General features: G+C 49.3%; 1 protein-coding gene across 1 annotated transcript; it reads left to right on the top strand.

The window, feature by feature from the left end:
- Positions 1-1,980: 1,980 nt before the first annotated feature.
- CYP11A1 (cytochrome P450 family 11 subfamily A member 1) lies at positions 1,981-17,884 on the top strand. Its single transcript, XM_066342619.1, has 9 exons — positions 1,981-2,321; positions 7,815-7,970; positions 10,077-10,273; positions 11,583-11,786; positions 12,573-12,730; positions 16,026-16,192; positions 16,488-16,566; positions 17,011-17,208; positions 17,620-17,884. The coding sequence occupies exons 1-9, from the start codon at positions 2,053-2,055 to the stop codon at positions 17,749-17,751; spliced, it is 1,560 nt and encodes a 519-aa protein (XP_066198716.1). The 5' UTR covers positions 1,981-2,052; the 3' UTR covers positions 17,752-17,884.
- The last annotated feature ends 14 nt before the right edge of the window (positions 17,885-17,898 follow it).

The raw sequence follows: 17,898 nt of genomic DNA, 5'->3' as shown, positions 1-17,898 counted from the left end.
GTCCTGATTGGGGATCGAACCAGTAATCTCTGTGCTTCCGGACAAGGCTCTAGCCAGCCGAGCCATCTGGCCAGGGCTTCAGGTGAATTTTTACATATGTAAACACACAGATGAAGAGAGAACATTTCTAGCACCACACAGAAAGTTCTCTCATGCTCTCTCCCAGTCATTTCCCCACAAGAGAACCGCTTGTAACACCGTACATTTATTTAGCCAATTCTCGAACTTCGTCAAAATGGAATCAAACATGTTAACATAGGAAACATTAAGACCTGTAAAGAATTTTAATAAAACCTTATTTGAGCCCAAACAGAGGATACACCTGGAAGCAAGATCTCAGCAGACTGTGAAAAATGCTTCTCAGAGCGGCAGTTGGCAATTTCCCTAACTCATTTAGAATGAAAGAGGGACAGGGCCCTGGCTGGGTGGCTTGGTTGGTTGGAGTTTTGTCCTGAAATACAGACATGGCAAGTTTGATCCTTGGTCGGGGCACATACAGGAACAGATTGATGTTTCTAGGAAATATCTAGGATTGATATTTCCTTCTTGCCTCCTTCTTCTCTCTAAAATCAATAATAATAATAATGAAAGAATAGAATTAAAGAAGGAAGGTAAGGAAGATTATAGGAAGGTGGGAGGCAGCAAGGTGGGATTGGATTATAGATACATGTGTTCTCTTCTGAGAAGAGGCATTTCAGAGGTGTGTTTACCTAGAAGTACAGAAACCAAGGACAAGGCTGGCTTGAGGCCAAGAAACCTTTTATTGAAGAAGTTTCAGGCTTAGGGCGAGATTACTCATTCTGACCTGTCCACTATGGAATTCATGATCAGATCACCCTGTGAGGTTACTTTCCATAGAACTCCCTTTTTTTTCCACTTACAATCATTATTTACTCTTTTGTGTCTGGCTTCTTTCACTCAGCGTTAAGCATGCAGGAGAGTCCTGACCGGGTAGCTTGTCGTCCCATACTGATATGCCAAGGTTGCAGGTTTGATCCCTGGCCAAGGCACATACAAGGATCAACCAATGGATACATTGATGTCTCTCTCAAATCAATAAATGAAAAAAGAAAGAAAGCCTGACCTATGGTGGTGCAGTGAATAAAGCATCAGCCTGGAACGCTGAGGTTGCTAGTTTGAAACCCTGGGCTTGCCCTGTCAAGTACATACAGGAAGCAACCACTATGAATTGATGCTTCCTGCTTCTCTCCCTGCCCCCTTTCTTTCTCTTCCCCTCTCTCTAAAAATTCAATCAATAAAAAATAGTCATAAAAAAAGAAAGAAAAAAGACTCAGGAGATGGTTATTTTTCTTGCTTGTTCTTTTTCTCAAGTGTTCTGCAGTGAGCAAATATGACTGTAATTTACTTTTACAGTTAGTATTTTCAGAAATAATAATAGCAACATTGGCCAATTACAACATTTTCAGAAAATAGTTTTTGTTTGTTTTTTTGCAAGCAGAGAAAGTAGAACTTTAAAATCAGAGAACTGTAGAAAATAATCAGGAAACTATACAAAAACAGTTTATAATCACACACACACACACACACACACAAACAGACACACACACACACGACAGGGTCATGATTAAAATGTATGCTACCCAAACTGCAAGCTTCCTCCAACCTCCTCTCAGGCCCCCATTATTGTCCTCGAGCCCAAGCAGCTGGCAGGTCCTGACAATGTCTGCCAGTAGCTGGGTCCCACTGCGGGGGTCAGAAGGAGACTCCAGAGAAGCACAGACCTGTGTCATTTCTAAACCATTTTGAGGTCCTGCAGGGCCTGGCACTGGGGACAGAGACAGAAGGGTCTCCTTGTGCTTGGGGAGCCTCTCTTGGCTGCAGAAATTCCAAGCTGAGCCTTGGTACCTTCTGGGAGGGGCAGTATATGAGCTGGAAACAACCAGAGGAGGGGGAGGGCAGTCACTGCTTTGTCAGCTTCTCTCTTAACCTTGAGCTGGTGGATATAAGCTGGGCCCCAGAGGCCCAGAGCCAGAGTCTCTTGTCAGGCCCTGCTGCAGTAAGAGTAGCAACAGTGGCAATCTTGGGGACAGCATGTTGGTCAGGAGACTGCCTCTGCGCTCAGTCCGGGTCAAAGGCTACCAGCCCCTCTTGAGTGCCCCGCAGGAGGGGCCAGGGCATCCCAGGGTGCCCTCTGGAGAGGGGGCCCGAATCTCCACTCGAATGCCGCGCCCCTTCAGTGAAATCCCCTCACCTGGTGACAATGGCTGGCTAAACCTGTACCATTTCTGGAGGGAAAAAGGCTCACAGAATTTCCACCATCACCAAGTCCAGAACTTCCAGAAGTATGGCCCCATTTATAGGTAAGCCTGACAGAGGGTGGGAGTTGGCGGGATATGGAGGGAGAGAGGCCCAGGCAGCCTCCCTGTGTCTCCCCCCACCCCTCAGTGATGGTGGCAGGACAAAAGATAAGGCTTCCCATGCAGTGGGTTCCAATCCCAGCCTCAGTTCTTCCCAGGCCCCACACCCTTTGAAACTTTGTAGGGGTGGGTGAGGGAGATGGTAAGAGAACAAGCTTGGTTAACTGCCTCCCTACATCCATTATTATCCTCAAGACCCCTGGAAGGTAAGTGTGCCACACCCATTGTCAGAAGGGACTAAAAGCTCAGAGAGGTGAAGATTCTTGCCTTGGTCACCCAGCGGATCCCAGTCCTGTTGGATGCTGGCCTCTCCCCCAGCCCTGTGCATCCTGAAGCATCTGGTTTTGTCCCTTCCACTTGGCCTGGCTGAAGTCCCTCTTCTCTAAGCATCTGTCTTTCTTCCTGCCAGAAGAAAGGGACTTTGGTCTTTTGGCTTCTGAGCACTGCCACTTGTAGGGGGTTGGGGTGGAGAACAGGTGTCTGTGGGCTGCCCCTGGTGATAGGCTGTGCTTCTGGTTCTTTCTTTCTTTTAAATTTATTTTTTATTTTTTACAGAGAGTGAGTCAGAGAGACAGATAGATAGGGACAGACAGATAGGAACGGAGAGAGATGAGAAGCATCAATCATTAGTTTTTCGTTGTGCGTTGCAACACCTTAGTTGTTCATTGATTGCTTTCTCATATGTGCCTTGACCACGGGCCTTCAGCTGACTGAGTAACCCCTTGTTGGACCCAGTGACCTTGGGTCCAAGTTGGTGAGCTTTTGCTCAAACCAGATGAGCCCACGCTCAAGCTGGCGACCTCGGGGTCTCGAACCTGGGTCCTCTGCATCCCAGTCCGACGCTCTATCCACTGTGCCACCACCTGGTCAGGCTCTTTCTTTCTTTCTTTCTTTCTTTCTTTCTTTCTTTCTTTCTTTCTTTCTTTCTTTCTTTCTTTCTTTCTTTCTTTCTTTCTTTCTTTCTTTCTTTCTTCCTTCCTTCCTTCCTTCCTTCCTTCCTTCCTTCCTTCCTTCCTTCCTTCCTCCTTTTCTTCCTCCTTCCTTTCCTCCCTCCCTCTCTCCCCCTCCCTCCTTCCCTCCCTTCCTTGCTTCCTTTCTTTCTCTCTCTCTCTCTCTCTCTCTTTCTTTTTAAGATTTTATTTACTGAGAGAGGGGAGAGAAGGGGGGGAGGGGGAAGAGCAGGAAATATCAACTCTTATTAGTTGCTTTTCCTATGTGCCTTGACCGGGCAAACCCGGGGTTTTGAACCAGTGGCCTCATCATTCCAGGTCGACAATTCATCCACTGAGCCACACAGGTCAGGTGGTTTAGCCTTTTCTAAGGTGGATCACCTTCAGGTCATGCTTAGGTTCTTTTCTGCAGTCATAGCTGAGGGGGATGGGAGGTGGTGGAGGTGATGGTTAGGGTCAGGGAAGGAACATCAGGAGGGACAGTGCATTGTACTTTGATGGGGAAAGGTCATGTTGGCTGGCTAGCAAGGTAGGTGGGGGCTGGAGGGCAGGCTTGTGTGTGTAGGGGTCCAGTGGCTTCCTTAATAGGGTTACTTCCTTTCCCTCAACTCACTTAGAAATCTGAAAAAGCTTTCTCACAGCTGGTTGGAGGTCAGGAGGCCCCAGGCTGAATGTCAGGTTTGGGAGAAGGCTGCTCCTGCATCTACCTTTTCCTTCTCTCTCCCAGACCTCTTAGTGCCTCTACCGCCCAATCTTACTTCAGGGTGACCCCTCGCTACTCCCTACCTCCTATGCCCCAGTAGGAACCCTTTATCAGGCCCCATTCTGTTTTCTGAGTCACTTTCACCTGGGCCTTGCAGCATGTCCTTGGAGTTGGTATTATAATCCCCATTTTACTGATGGGAAAACTGAGGCCCAGGGAGAAAAGTCTTGCCAAAGTCATAGAGCTCATTAGGGCAAAGCCAGTGCTGGAACTCCAGGAGTCTGACTGATCTTTAGTATGTTACCATTATAATCTAACATAGAGCCTAGGAACGGTAAACTTCTGAATAAACACAAGGAACTTAAAAATATAACTTCTGCAGGTTTTTTTCCCTTTCTTTTCTTTTATTATTTTAAAAATTTATTGGGGTGACATTATTTAAAAATTATATAGGTTTCAGATGTACAGTTCTATAATACATCATCTGTATATTGTATTGTGTGTTCTCCACCCCCAGTCAGGACTCCTTCTATCACCACTTATCCCCATTTACCCTCTCCTACCTCCCCCACCCCTGTAAGTTTTTTCTTAATAAAAAAGCTGTTGGCCCTGGCCGGTTAGCTTAGTGTTAGAGCATTGGCCCATCATGTAGATGTCCCGGGTTGGATTCCTGGTCAGGACACACAGGAGAAAAAAACATCTGCTTCTCTACCCCTCCCCCTTCTCTCTCTCTCTCTTCCTCTCCCACAGCTATGGCTCTATTGGTTCAAGCAAAGTTGGCCTTGGGTGTTCAGTTCCTGAGCACTGAAGCAATGGCCCCAGATAGGCAGAGCATCGCCCCCTAGTGGGCTTGCTGGGTGGATCCCGGTTGGGGCACATGTGGGAGTCTGTCTCTGCCTCCCCTCCTCTCACTAAAAAAAAAAAAAAAAAAAAAAAAAAAAAAAGGCTGTTCTTGTTTATATTTATAGAACAATTTGGAAAATATAAACAAGCACAAATGAAAAATTGAAATCAGCTACAACCTCCATTTTGATATCTATGTACCATTAGTGATGTGAATATATTATATTATACATGCCGTTTTAGGTTGTCCCACAATACATTGAGGACTTTCCTCTTTTCTCTCTTTAATATAGTTTAAAAAGGCAGTCTCATAGTCCATGGTATGGATAAACCATATGTTTTTAGCCATATGTTCTTTAAAGTGGACTCTAGAGCTTCTTTTTTGTTTTCGTTTTGCTATTAGACACGACACTGTGATGAACCCCTCATCCATCAGGTTTCACTGTCCCATGTCAGGTTAGCATTGCCTTGGGCTTGAGTCCCAGCAGCAGAATTGATGATAATAATAACAGTTTAAGGACTCTGCTAAGTCAGGGTAGAGGTGTTAAGCTAGTGGTGTGGGGACATGTGGTGCCTGGAAAAGCACTTGAGGGCATTTCCTGGGAGGTTTGGGAAGGTAAGGCCAGAGTTTACAGGTCAGTGGTCTCTCCTGCTCCCTCCCCTCAGCCGCACCACCCCTCCACCTCCCTCTGCCTTTCATCACTGAGGGAGGAAGGATGGCAGAAAGGGGAGGCGGGAGGGAGGGAAAGAGAGAACTCACCTTGTAACTGTAAGTACTTCTGATATTTTGCCTTAAAGTGTATCTTGAATTTGTTGTGCAAAAGAAAGGTGCGTGCACACACACACACACACAGATGCAAGTGAGAAGTGGAGTTTTCTGTGGTTTCTCGACAGTTGTCTTTTAAAGCAGTGGGTTCCCAATCTTTTTATTTTCATGAATCGGCCTTGAGGGTGGGACGGATAAATGTATCACGTGACTGAGACAAGCATCAAGAGTGAGTCTTAGACGGATGTAACAGAGGGAATCTGGTCATTTAAAAAAAAATAAAACATGGTTCAGACTTAAATATAAAGAAAATGGAAATAATGTAAGTTATTTATTCTTTCTCTTGGGACCGGTACCAAATGGCCCACAGACCGGTACCGGTCTGCGACCCGGGGGTTGGGGACCACTGTTTTAAAGAGACTGCTTGCAAAGTGCTTCCTGAGGTCATTTTTTTCCTTCTTTTCCAAGTGAGAGGTAGGGGAAATAGAGAGACAGACTCCTGCATGTGCTGCCACCAGGATCCACCCGGCAACCCCCATCTGGAGCCAATGCTCTGCCCATCTCAGGCCATGCTGGCAACTGAGCTATTTTTAGCACCTGAAGTGGAGGCTCCAGGGAGCTATCCTAAGCAACTGGGGCTAGTGTGTGCTCTAATCAGTCAAGCTGGAGGGGAAGAGAGAGAGAAAGAGAAAAAGAGAGAGGGAGGGGGAGGGGAAGAGAAGCAGATGCTTCTGTGTGCCCTGACTGGGAATTGAACCCAGGACTTCCACAAGCCAGGCCGACACTCTACCATTGAGCCAACTGGCCAGGGTCATCTTGAAATCTTACTTCCCAGCAATTGTCTTCCATTTTGGCTCAAATAAACTCTTATAAAATTCTCTACAGGTTTGGATGTTTCTTCTCTTTTCTTTTTTCCTTTTCTTTCTTTTTATCGAGAATGAGAGAGAGAAGCAGGGGCAGGGGAAGGGAGAGAGATGAGAAGCATCAACTCATAGTTGCATCATTTTGGTTGTTCATTGATTGCTTTCTTTTTTTTTAATGATACTGCCACTTTATTTTATTTTAGATTTTATTCATTTTTAGAGAGAGAGGTGAGAGAGAGAAAGAAAGAAAGAAGAGGGGAGGAGCAGAAAGCATCAATTCCCATATGTATCTTGACTAGGCAAGCCCAGGGTTTTGAACCAGCGACCTCAGTGTTCCAGGTCGACCCTTTATCCACTGCGCCACCACAGGCCAGGCTGATTGTTATCTCATATGTGTCTTGACTGGGGGGGGGGGCTCCAGCTAAGCCAATGACCCCTTACTTAAGCCAGTAACCTTTGGGCTCAAGCTAGTGACTATAGATGGGCTCATGTCAATGATCCCATGTTCAAGCCAGCAACCCAGTGCTTGAGCTGGTGAGCCTGCACTCAAGCTGGATAAGCCCACACTCAAGGCAGTAATTTGGGGTTTCAAACCTGGGACCTTAGCATCCCAGGCTGATGCTCTGTCCTGTGCCACCAACAGTCAGGCTGGATGTTTCTTATGTCAACTACTGTGTCAGTGTTTTGTCGTGCTTATGCCATGGAGGCCAGGTAGTCATTCCTAGAAAATCAGTCCTAGAGCTTAGCAGGAATTGACTGGCAAGTATATGACTTGCCTAGCAAGCTCCATAGAGTCATTCTAGTACAGGGTCACTTCCAGTGGTGACAGGAAGGTGCTTTGTTTCCGAGCTCTACAGTGGATGAAAGAGTGCTGAGGGGATGAACAGTAGGAAGAATGACAGGGGATGAGCTTGGGGTGGATGACTTGATGGCCCATAGAAGGTGGGGTGGGGTTAGGGCTGGCCTGCAAGACACGGTATGGCATGACACCAGCTGATGGACAAGATTAGGAACATAAAGCTGTCCCTTACAGAAGGCCTCATAGGAGTCATGTCCATGGACTTCTTTATCTCCTTTAGCAGCCCTGTGAAGCAAGCACTGTCCTCTCCATTTTCTAAAAGAAGACACTGAGACTCAGGGGGTGTGAGCCAGCAAAGACCCTGAGGAAATGGGACCCATTCCCAGGGTCACCTGCTGGGCACTCTCAGCCATGAGGTGTTTACAGATGAGCTGAGGCCCCTGTCCTGACTGTGCAAGGTCTATTCGGCTCTCCTTGGACCCTCACGCCATCACCCTGCTCCTTCCTTCCAGGGAGAAGCTTGGCAACATGGAGTCGGTGTTTATCATTAAACCTGAAGATGTAGCCCTTCTCTTTAAGTTTGAGGGGTCCACCCCAGAACGATATTGCATCCCGCCCTGGGTTGCCTACCACCAGCATTACCAGAGACCCATCGGGGTCCTGTTCAAGTGAGTCCTGGGACATCTCCCAGGGGTTGGAGGGAGATGAGGAGCAGCTGTGGCAAGGGCAGGAGCTGGGGAGAGGAGCTGCTTGCTCTGTTATTTCTAGGCAAATCCCTGTCCTCTTTCTGCCTCCATAAAACAGAGGGCAGCAGTTCTGACCTGTGGTGCCTGCTGTCTGGGACGCAGTCAGGCTGAAGAGCTGCATGAGTGACTGAAGACCTTGCAGGGTTCTCCTTTATTAGTGCATTTGTTAAGTCTGTCTCACTGAGCACCTACTCTGTGTCAGGCTCTAGGGGTTCAGTGACACGCAGAGCAGGGCCCCGCCACTGTGAGTCCCTCACTGTCTGAGAGGGTACTGAGACACAGGACAGACCAGCAGTTTCTGGAGAGTGGGTACTGATTTCCACCAATTTGCTCATCATGAATGTAAAATGTGACCACGCCAAGCACTGGTGAGGTCACGAAACAGGAACTCTTCCGGATTTCTAGCAGGATGAAAACGGGTGCCAGCACTCGGGGAAAGGGTTGGACATGGCCTGTTGTACGATGGCTTCATGATGTAGCAATGGCACACTCTGAGGTGTGCTCTAGAGCACCCCGCAGGGAGGCACAGAATGTCCGCGGCAGTGCCATGCGTAAGCACAAAGCCCAGGAAACCCCCTAAATGCCCAACAGTGAGTGGTGGTGGGTGCCACTCAAAATGAACAAGCTCAGTGACCCCAACAGTGCAGATGGTACCAAGACAGATAAAAGTGAGTGAAAAAAGCAAATCCTCCAAGCCTTGACAAGAAAGTATATTTTCTTATTATTTTTTAATTTTATGTATTGATTGATTGATTGAGAGAAAGAGAGAGATAACAATTTGTTACTCTAATTATTTATGCATTCATTGGCTGATTCTTGTCTGTGTCTTGATGAGGAATAAAACTTGCAACTGTGGTATAGCGGGACAACGCTTTAACTAGCTGAGCTACCCAGCCAGAGCAAGAAAGTATGTTTTAGAAATATGTGCAGATCAGGTAAAACCATATACAAAAGTCAGCAAGGGAGTCAGGTGGGTGGTCCTCTTAGTTAGGGAGCACCAGGTGGACATGTAAATTACTGTAATTGTATCTGGTTGTCCTATTAGGTTACGAATTTACAATACCATCCCCCCCACTTTTGTTTTTTAGAGACTACCTTTCTTTTTTTAATTTTATTTTTATTTTTTGTATTTTTCTGAAGTTGGAAACGGGGAGGCAGTTAGACAGACTCCCGCATGCACCCGACCAGGATCCACCCGGCACGCCCACCAGGGGACGATGTCTGCTCATCTGGGGCATCACTCTGTTGCAACCAGAGCCATTCTAGCACCTGAGACAGAGGCCACAAAGCCATCCTCAGAGCCCAGGCCAACTTTGCTCCAATGGAGCCTTGGCTGCGGGAGGGGAAGAGAGAGACACAGAGGAAGGAGAGGGGGAGGGGTAGAGAAGCAGATGGGCGCTTCTCCTGTGTGCCCTGGCTGGGAATCGAACCTGGGACTCCTGCATGCCAGGCCGACGCTCTACCACTGAGTCAACCGGCCAGGGCCTAGAGACTACCTTTCTTAAAAACAAACAAAGCCCCCCAAATAGAAAGAGGGCTTTGCATGAATCTGTTTTCTAGAGTGGGCTATAAGATGAGATTTAACACTGACCTGACTCTGGGCACTTGAGAATCCCTACCAATGTGAATAATAGGATATGCTAGGGCAGGGAGAGGTTGGTCAGTTGTGTCTGTGGGGGGAGGAGGGGTCAGAGGAGGTGACATCCAGGGATCCTTGAATGGCAGTAGGTGAGCAACAGCCAGGGGGAAGGAGGAGTGATGGGGAAGGCATACCTGTAGCCGAGGCAGAGACTAGGGGGCTTGAAAGAAACTGAAAGGCTCCAAGACCCCGAGTTCCTAGCTTGCATGCCCACTTTCTCCCCTTCTCTTCTCTCAGGCCCAGCAGGAACAGGTGTTGGAAGGAGGTGAGGGCAGGGTAGATGTGAGTGCTGGACTTGGAGCTGTGGCCTGGCCTCCGGGAGAGCCCAGCCATCCCCTCTGCATGCCACGCCTGGGGTCTGTGACAGTGAAGGGCCTATGTTTTCCTAGGAAGTCAGGAGCCTGGAAGAAAGACCGGCTGGCCCTGAACCAGGAGGTGATGAGTCCAGATGCCATGAAGAACTTCATTCCCCTGCTGGACCCCGTGTCCCAGGACTTCATCAACCTTCTGCACAGGCGCATCAAGCAGGGCTCCGGAAAGTTCTCAGGGGACATCAGTGACGACCTGTTTCGCTTTGCCTTTGAGTGTAAGGGGCTGGCACTACCTGGCGGCTGTCTTGGGGGCTGGGAGAACCCAGCATTCCATCCTGAGACCCAGCCGGCATAGACCCTGAAGAAGTGTTGGATGGGCTTTTGGGATGAACTGCTGGCCACTCCCTCCCTCTGTGATCAGCTGGCCAGGGGGAGCTGAACTCTCTTATGTAGAATTCATGCCTAGAGAGCAAGGGTGTCCAAACTGTAAGTCCCTGTTGCCACTGCCCTCCAAAAGCAAGAGTGTAGCTTAGCCCTTCATTCTGCAGATCTCTCTCTCCTGGGACATACACCTTTGAAGTCTGGAATGGGCAGGGAGGATTGGGTGGTTGATCAGAATTGGGTATTGAAGGATATGTAGGAGTTATCCAGATGAGGTAAGGAGATTGGGCAGTATAGGCAGGAGGAACAGCTCATGTAAAGTTCTTGTGGCATGATGGGCTCATGTGAACACTACAGGAAGGTTGGGATGCCCAGAGCTTGGTATAAAATCAGCATGCACATTCCTGACCTCGTAGGTAGGAAAAACTCAGGGTTGTTGTGACTTCTTAAGACCCAGCCAGAGTGGGGTCTTAAGAAGACCCCCTGCATGGCCAATTACCAGGGTTTTATGTCTCCTAGTCTCCCACCTGGCCTGTTATAGGAAGTATTTAGTCAATTTGGTCAATTTTATTTTACTTTTTTTAATAGATTTTATTTATTCAATTTTAGAGAGGAGAGAGAGAGAGAGAGAGAGAGAGAGAGAGAGAGAAGAGAGAGAGAGAGAGAAAGGGGAGGAGCAGCAGGAAGCATCAACTCCCATATGTGCCTTGACCAGACAAGGCCAGGGTTTTCAATTGGTGACGTCAGCATTCCAGGTCCAGGCTTTATCCACTGCACCACCAGAGGTCAGGCCAATTTGGTCAATTTTAAATGAGACATCTCTCTTCCCAGGAGGAAATCTTAGAGGTTGCTTGGGGTGCAGACTCTTAGGGTAGAAATATGGGTGGAGCAGTTTCCTCCCAACCTGAGCTCATTCCCGGGTTTGCTGCAGACTGTTTCCCATCCCAGTGGTCCCTTTCTAGGGTCTTGCACCTGCCACTCTCCTGAGTGATGGCCAGAAGGGCACACCTGCAGCCGAGGTTTCCTCAGCCTTGACGTTTCAGCCCCATAAGCCTCAGGCCTCCATCTCTTTACTGAAGGGGACTGAGGTCCAAGACAGGAGATCCTCTGTGCTGGAAGGGTGGGTAGGTGGGGGTCCCTGGGAGTGGAGGGTCTCAGGTGGCCAGGTTGGAAAATGTTCCTCAGCACATGCCGTCCCTGCAGCCATCACCAATGTCATATTTGGGGAGCGTCTGGGGATGTTGGAGGAGGTCGTGGACCCTGAGGCCCAGCGGTTCATTGATGCTGTTTACCAGATGTTCCACACCAGCGTCCCCATGCTCCTGCTCCCCCCAGACCTATTTCGTCTGTTCAGGACCAAGACATGGCGGGACCATGTGGCCGCGTGGGATGTGATTTTCAGTAAAGGTGGGGATTCTTCTGGCTGTACTCACTCTGGGGTTAGGGGAGTCTTATCTACCTCAGGGTATGGGAACCCCAGGCCTGGGTGGAGACTCACACACACACACTCACAACACCGCTGGAACCTCCAGCCCTGGCTTGCCTCTTTGTCCCGTTATGTCAATAGGCACTGACTTGCTATGTAGGAAACCCATCATTGGGTGGGAAGGGATGGCCATCAGGAAGGTTCTAGAAGTCCTAGAAATGGTAAGTTGAAGGTCAGCTGTTGGGGATGATTAGATTTTTATGGAGAAAGGATATCAATGATGTCCCTCAGGTTCTTCCAAGAAACCTGTGATCCCCAACACGGGTCAGGGATCAGAGTTCTAAACTCGGCTGTGCTTGGTGACAGACTGGGACTTGGGTGATAGAGATTAGTAAAGGGGGGTAGAGAGCTGATTGGAGTGTGGTGATGATACCAGATCTGGAGTCAAAGCCTGCCTCTGCTCCTGATACCCATCTGACCTTGGGCAAGTCGCCACCCGTTGTGGGCATCTGTTTCCTTACCTGTACAACGGGGGTGCTCTCACATACCCCCAAAGAGTTGTGCTCAAGAATTAAACAAAGAAACAGATAAGAAGGGCTTATCAGATAGTATGTGCTCAGGAAAATGGCAGCCCAGAAGGTGCAGGGCTCGAGTCTCCAGGCCCTTGGTATTGCCCCTCACCAAGGCTCAGAGGCTCCATTCCCCCTCCCACCTCTGCCTACAGAGACCTTCACTCTTTTTTTTTTCTTCCTTCTGCTGGTCCACAGCTGAAAAATACACCCAGAACTTCTACTTGGACCTGAGACAGAAAAGAGACTTCAGCAATTACCCGGGTGTCCTCTACCGTCTCCTGGGGAATAGCAAGCTGCTCTTCGAGGATGTGAAGGCCAACATCACAGAGATGTTGGCAGGGGGCGTGGACACGGTGAGGTGACTGTAGGGGCACACTCTGTCCTTTCTTGTGCTCTTGTGTCCCTTTACTACCTGTTTGCCTCATCCAAAACCCTGCCCATGTTGGGAGTAGATTGCCTTTTCTGACTCCATTTCCTAAAGGTTCATCTTCTAGAGGACTGAGGTGAAGTCAGTCATCTGTGGAGCATTTCTTGAGGCTGAGCCAACATTAAACACCTTTTTTAAAAATTTTATTAACTTTAAAGAAAGGAAGGGGAGAGAGAGAAATTGATTTATTTTTCCACTTATTTTTTTGTATTTTTCTGAAGTGAGAAGCAGGGAGGCAGAGAGACAGACTCCCGCATGCGCCCGACCAAGATCCACCTGGCAAGCCCACCAGGGGGCAATGCTCTGCCCATCTGGGGTGTTCTCTGCTGTGGCTGGAGCCATTTTTTTAGCACCTGAGGTGGAGGCCATGGAGCCATCGCTTGGGCCAACTTTGCTCCAATGGAGCCTTGGCTGCGGGAGGGGAAGAGAGAGACAGAGAGAAAGGAGAGGAGGAAGGGTAGAGAAGCAGATGGGCGCTTTTCCTGTGTGCCCTAGCCGGGAATCGAATCTAGCCTTCCACACGCTGGGGCGACACTCTACCACTGAGCCAACCGGCCAGAGCCTGTTCCACTTATTTATGCATTCATTGGTTGATTCTTGTATGTGGACTGATCTGGAATGAACCTGCCACTTTGGTTTACCAGAATGATGTTTTAACCCAACTGAGCCACCTGGCCAGGGCCCAACATTTTTCCTTTACTTATGAGAAGGGAGTGACTGGTCATAGGTGGTGAGCCCAGGTCCTGAATGAAGTCTTTAAAGGAGACATCCTTCAGTCACAGGTAGGGGACACAGCTCACTGTACTCAGTAAGGCAGTCAAGACCTCAGAAAAGCTGGGAGCCAGTGGAATTTTTTCCCCACCCCTGGAGGCACTTCTGTAATATCTTCCTCAGGCCCTCTGCTCTCCACAGGCAGCACAACCCCCAGAAAATTCTCTCCTTGACCCCAGAACCTGTCTTCCTGTGCACCCTTCCTTTCTCCAATGTTCCTTTCTCATGGTCATGTGACAGGGAGGGTTAATTACTTAGTGTTTATTGGTTATTAGTTATGATTCAGGCACTGAGACCATAAAGATGGACACAACAGACCCCGAATGTGTCAAATGGCCCTAAGAGGAGGAGCATATTAGTGTGCACACAGAATGGCTTCTACAACAGATGGGTTTTTTTCTCACAGTTCTGGAGCTAGATGTTCAAGATCAAGGTGTCAGCTGGGTTGGTTTCTTATGAGGCCACTCTTCTCCCAGTGTCTTCACACAGTTGTCCCTGTGTCTCTTCTTAGAAGACACTGGTCCTATTAGAGGGGGGCCCACCCCAGTGACCTCTTTTTACCTTCTTACATCTCTTAACACCTTGTCTCCAAATACAGTCCCATTGTGAAATGTTGGGGGTTCGGGTGTCAACCTATGAATTTGGGGGAATAGAATTCAGCCCATGACAAGGAGACAGCACATGCACAGATGACCACCGACCTATGTCATAGGGCAGGATGAGCAGGCATGGGCAGGGGGCACTCCAGGGAGGAGCTAAAATTCAACTTGTGTCTTGAAGGCTGTTGCCAGGAGGAGAGAGGAAGGATAGCATTTCAGGACTAGGGAGACGTGTGCATCCAAGTCCCATAGGTGAATAATTTGGTTTCCTAGGTATCTTACTTATATTGTGCTCTAATGGAGGACTTGAATTTCAGTCCCTGAAACAGGCTGCAGATGGAAACTTTGAGTGTTTTTATTTTTAAAGATTTCATTTATTGATTTTACGAGGTGGGAGTGAGAAGTATCAACTCATAGTTGCTTCACTTTAGTTGTTCATTGGTTGCTTATCATATGTGCCTTGAGTGGGCAAGCCCAGGGTTTCCAACCAGCAATCTCATAATTCTAGGTCAATGCTCTATACAGTGTGCCACCAAAGGCCAGGCCTTAGAGTGTATTTTAAACCTAGTTTTTGTTAGTTGTGTAGAAGGGATTTCAAAAAAAAAAAAAAAAAAAAAAAAAAAAGCTTTGCACATGAATTAATTCATTTAGTGTTTAAAAACAGAACTATAAAGTATATTATTATTATCTGCTTTCCCCCTTTCAGATTAGGAAACTGGAGCACAGAGAGGTTAAGTAACTTAGGTAAGGTCACACAGCTAATAACTTAGCTGCCTACTTTAATATACAAGTGTTTCCCCAGTAGCCACTCTGTCTGGACTTGGACACAGTGAGACAAATACACAGATTTGAGTTGAGCTTTGGAGTACAGACTGGTTTCCCAGACTGGGAAGGGAATTCTAGGAAGAAGAACCCACCAGAGGAAGATCTCTGGCTTCAGGAACTGCGTGGAGCTCAGTGCAGCTAGGTGCATGTGGGAGAGCAGTTGTGGTGAGGCTGGGAGCGGTGGGCAGGTGTTGGGGAGCCCTGTTCATCAGGCTAGAGCTTCTGCACTTGATCAGGGGGGATCCGGGGAGCCAGGCAAGGGTCTGGATGGCACGTTTTCATGATTGTTCCTGCAGGGAGGAAAGAGGAGAATGTTCAAACCTCTTGGACAAAAATAAGAATCTTGGTAAGAATGTGCAGCAACCCATGTCTAACCCTGGGAGGGAGGGCTGCACCAGCCCGGGGTTCTGCCACAGAGGTGTGTGGACCCGTGGGGCTTGGTGAGGGTTGCTCAGACCTTCAGGGAAGGGCTAACGGTCACAACTCTGGCTAATAATGAGATTAGCAGGTTCATCCCAGTCTGCACCACATGCTAATGGCAACACGGACAAGACCCAGGTGATGGTCCTGGGTTTGTTATCTGAGCCTTCTTTTTCTGCTTTGCTGCTAGAGGCAAATGCTAAAATTTGGGGGATGTTCTGAGAGCGCTGCTTGTTTAACCATCATTTCAAAAGGCATTGCAGTCAGTCAGGGGATAACTGTTACAGAAGGGGGTGTTGCCCTCCAAAGGCCTCTGTGGTCCTTTGGAAGAAGTCATTGGCTGTGTGGGAGCCTTCTAAAGGTTGGGGAGTGGTGGGCTCTGTTGATAAGAGGGATGAGAATAGGGACAAGCGCTGGCCCAAACATTCCTGCTCGGGCTGGAGAAAGCCTTCTGGGACATCTGTCTTTTGAACTGAACTTTGCTTTTGTACATGATGGTCTCTGAATACAGGAATGAGGGTGAGAAGAGAGGTCTTTGGACATGAAAATTTAGCATAGGTCTAGTGCCTCAAGGAGTGACAGGTCCTCCTTGTCACTCCCTGCCAGACGTCCATGACGCTGCAGTGGCACCTGTACGAGATGGCACGTAGCCTGAGGGTGCAGGAGGCGCTGCGTGAGGAGGTCCTGGCCGCCCGGCATCAGGCCGGGGAAGACCTGGGCAGGCTGCTGCAGCTGGTCCCACTCCTGAAAGCCAGCATCAAGGAGACACTGAGGCAAGCCACACCTACCCATGCTGGCCCCGCCCCCAGTGCTGCCCCCTCCCCCACGTGTGCTCCCTGGGGACAGGATTATAGGGATGGGCTGGTGGAAGTGAGTAGTCTGGGGGAGACAGCTGGGAATGGGGAGGAGGGAACAGAGTCCTGGTTCTGCATCCAGTTTCGAGGTAGGCCTGGGGCGAGGGTGGGGGTGTGGGGGGTGCTGCCACTGGGCCTGAGCTGCCATGCTGGGGGGAAGGGAGACTTTGCCCTGGCCTCAGGACATTGGCTTCTGAATGCCTCCCTTTGGCAGACTCCACCCCATCTCAGTGACACTGCAGAGATACCTCGCGAATGACTTGGTTCTTCAAGATTACATGATTCCCGCCAAGGTAGGTACAGCAGGGCTGCGGGCCTGGTTGGGAGCCAACCATAGTTCCTTATGGGTGCAGCTTCTGCCTGTCTTCCTGGAGCTGGCTGGTGCGCCCTTGGCAGCAGCAGTATGAAGGGCAGAGGTGGTAGGCAGAGTGTGAATGATGCTGGAGCCCAGGATTAAGAGGGTGAACTCATGGGCTACTTGGGTCTTGAGGGCCCTCTGGTGCTGAGGAAAGGGCAAGACAGTCCCTAAGGCCATCTCTGGCCTAGTGGCTTCAGTCATGCCCCTTTGATGGGTGGAGGCTCAGGGAGGAGTAGGGTCTTGTTTGAGGTTACACAGTGAACAGTGTCTGCTGGACAGCTGGGCAGCCAGGCTGGGGAGCGGGAGTGGGGAAGCCTGGTTAGGCTTCTGGCTACGAGGAGGTGAGGCCTACTTAGGCTTCTGCTCACCTTGTCCCCAGACATTGGTGCAGGTGGCTGTCTATGCCATGGGTCAAGATCCCACCTTCTTCCTCAATCCGGGCAAATTTGACCCCACCCGATGGCTGGGTAAAAACAAGGACCTCATCCACTTCCGGAACCTGGGCTTTGGCTGGGGTATCCGGCAGTGTGTGGGCCGACGGATCGCTGAGCTTGAGATGACCCTCTTCCTTATCCACGTGAGTCTGGCATGGGGACCTCGGAGCACCTGGGCTGGCTTTGACCCTAATGAGAGCACTCCATCTCTATCCAGAGCCCTCCCCCACAATTCCCTGCTGTCTTCTCTTTGGGCTAATCCACTCGTCACCCATTGGTGCCCCTGGCCATCTGCACTCCCCCTGTGCTATAGTGGTGATGGGATGGGGTTAGGGTGGGATAAGGTTCTACAGAAACTAAAGTGAAGTCTGAATTGGGTGCCAGCACCAGTGGGGTGTTTTCAGGCACTGAGCAGGGTGATTAGGAGCTGGGGTGGACCCCTGAGAGTTCCGCAAACTACACTCAACAGGCACCACCGACAGGTGAATGAGCCTGGCCCAGGGGAGATGGACCCTCCCCACTTGTCCCCTAAGCCTACCACCCCTCTATCTCAGATTCTAGAGAATTTCAGAGTTGAAATCCAACATCTCAATGATGTGGGTACAACATTCAACCTCATCCTGATGCCCGACCAGCCCATCTTCTTTACCTTCCGGCCTTTCACTCAGGACCCGCCCCAGGCATGATTAGAGAGAGTGGTGTGAAAGGAAGCCCAGAGGGGTGGAGTGGGGCAGTGGAGGTGTCCACCCCCCTCGCTGCCCCCACCCCCTGTGGAGGCACTCCTCTTTCCTGAGGGCAATAAAGGACTGAACTACGTGACAGTGACGTGTTTT

The sequence above is a fragment of the Saccopteryx leptura genome, chromosome 6 (assembly GCF_036850995.1).
Source record: "Saccopteryx leptura isolate mSacLep1 chromosome 6, mSacLep1_pri_phased_curated, whole genome shotgun sequence".
Taxonomy (NCBI): Eukaryota; Metazoa; Chordata; class Mammalia; order Chiroptera; family Emballonuridae; genus Saccopteryx; species Saccopteryx leptura.
This window is presented reverse-complemented; position numbering and strand designations above follow the sequence as displayed.

What these genes read in the sequence shown, in the direction of transcription:
- CYP11A1 (XM_066342619.1), top strand. Translation starts at nt 2,053, where the DNA reads ATGTTGGTCAGGAGACTGCCTCTGCGCTCAGTCCGGGTCAAAGGCTAC. An exon ending in ATTACATGATTCCCGCCAAG is followed by an intron (nt 16,567 to 17,010) that starts GTAGGTACAGCA and finishes CCTTGTCCCCAG; the next exon opens with ACATTGGTGCAGGTGGCTGT. An exon ending in TGACCCTCTTCCTTATCCAC is followed by an intron (nt 17,209 to 17,619) that starts GTGAGTCTGGCA and finishes CCTCTATCTCAG; the next exon opens with ATTCTAGAGAATTTCAGAGT.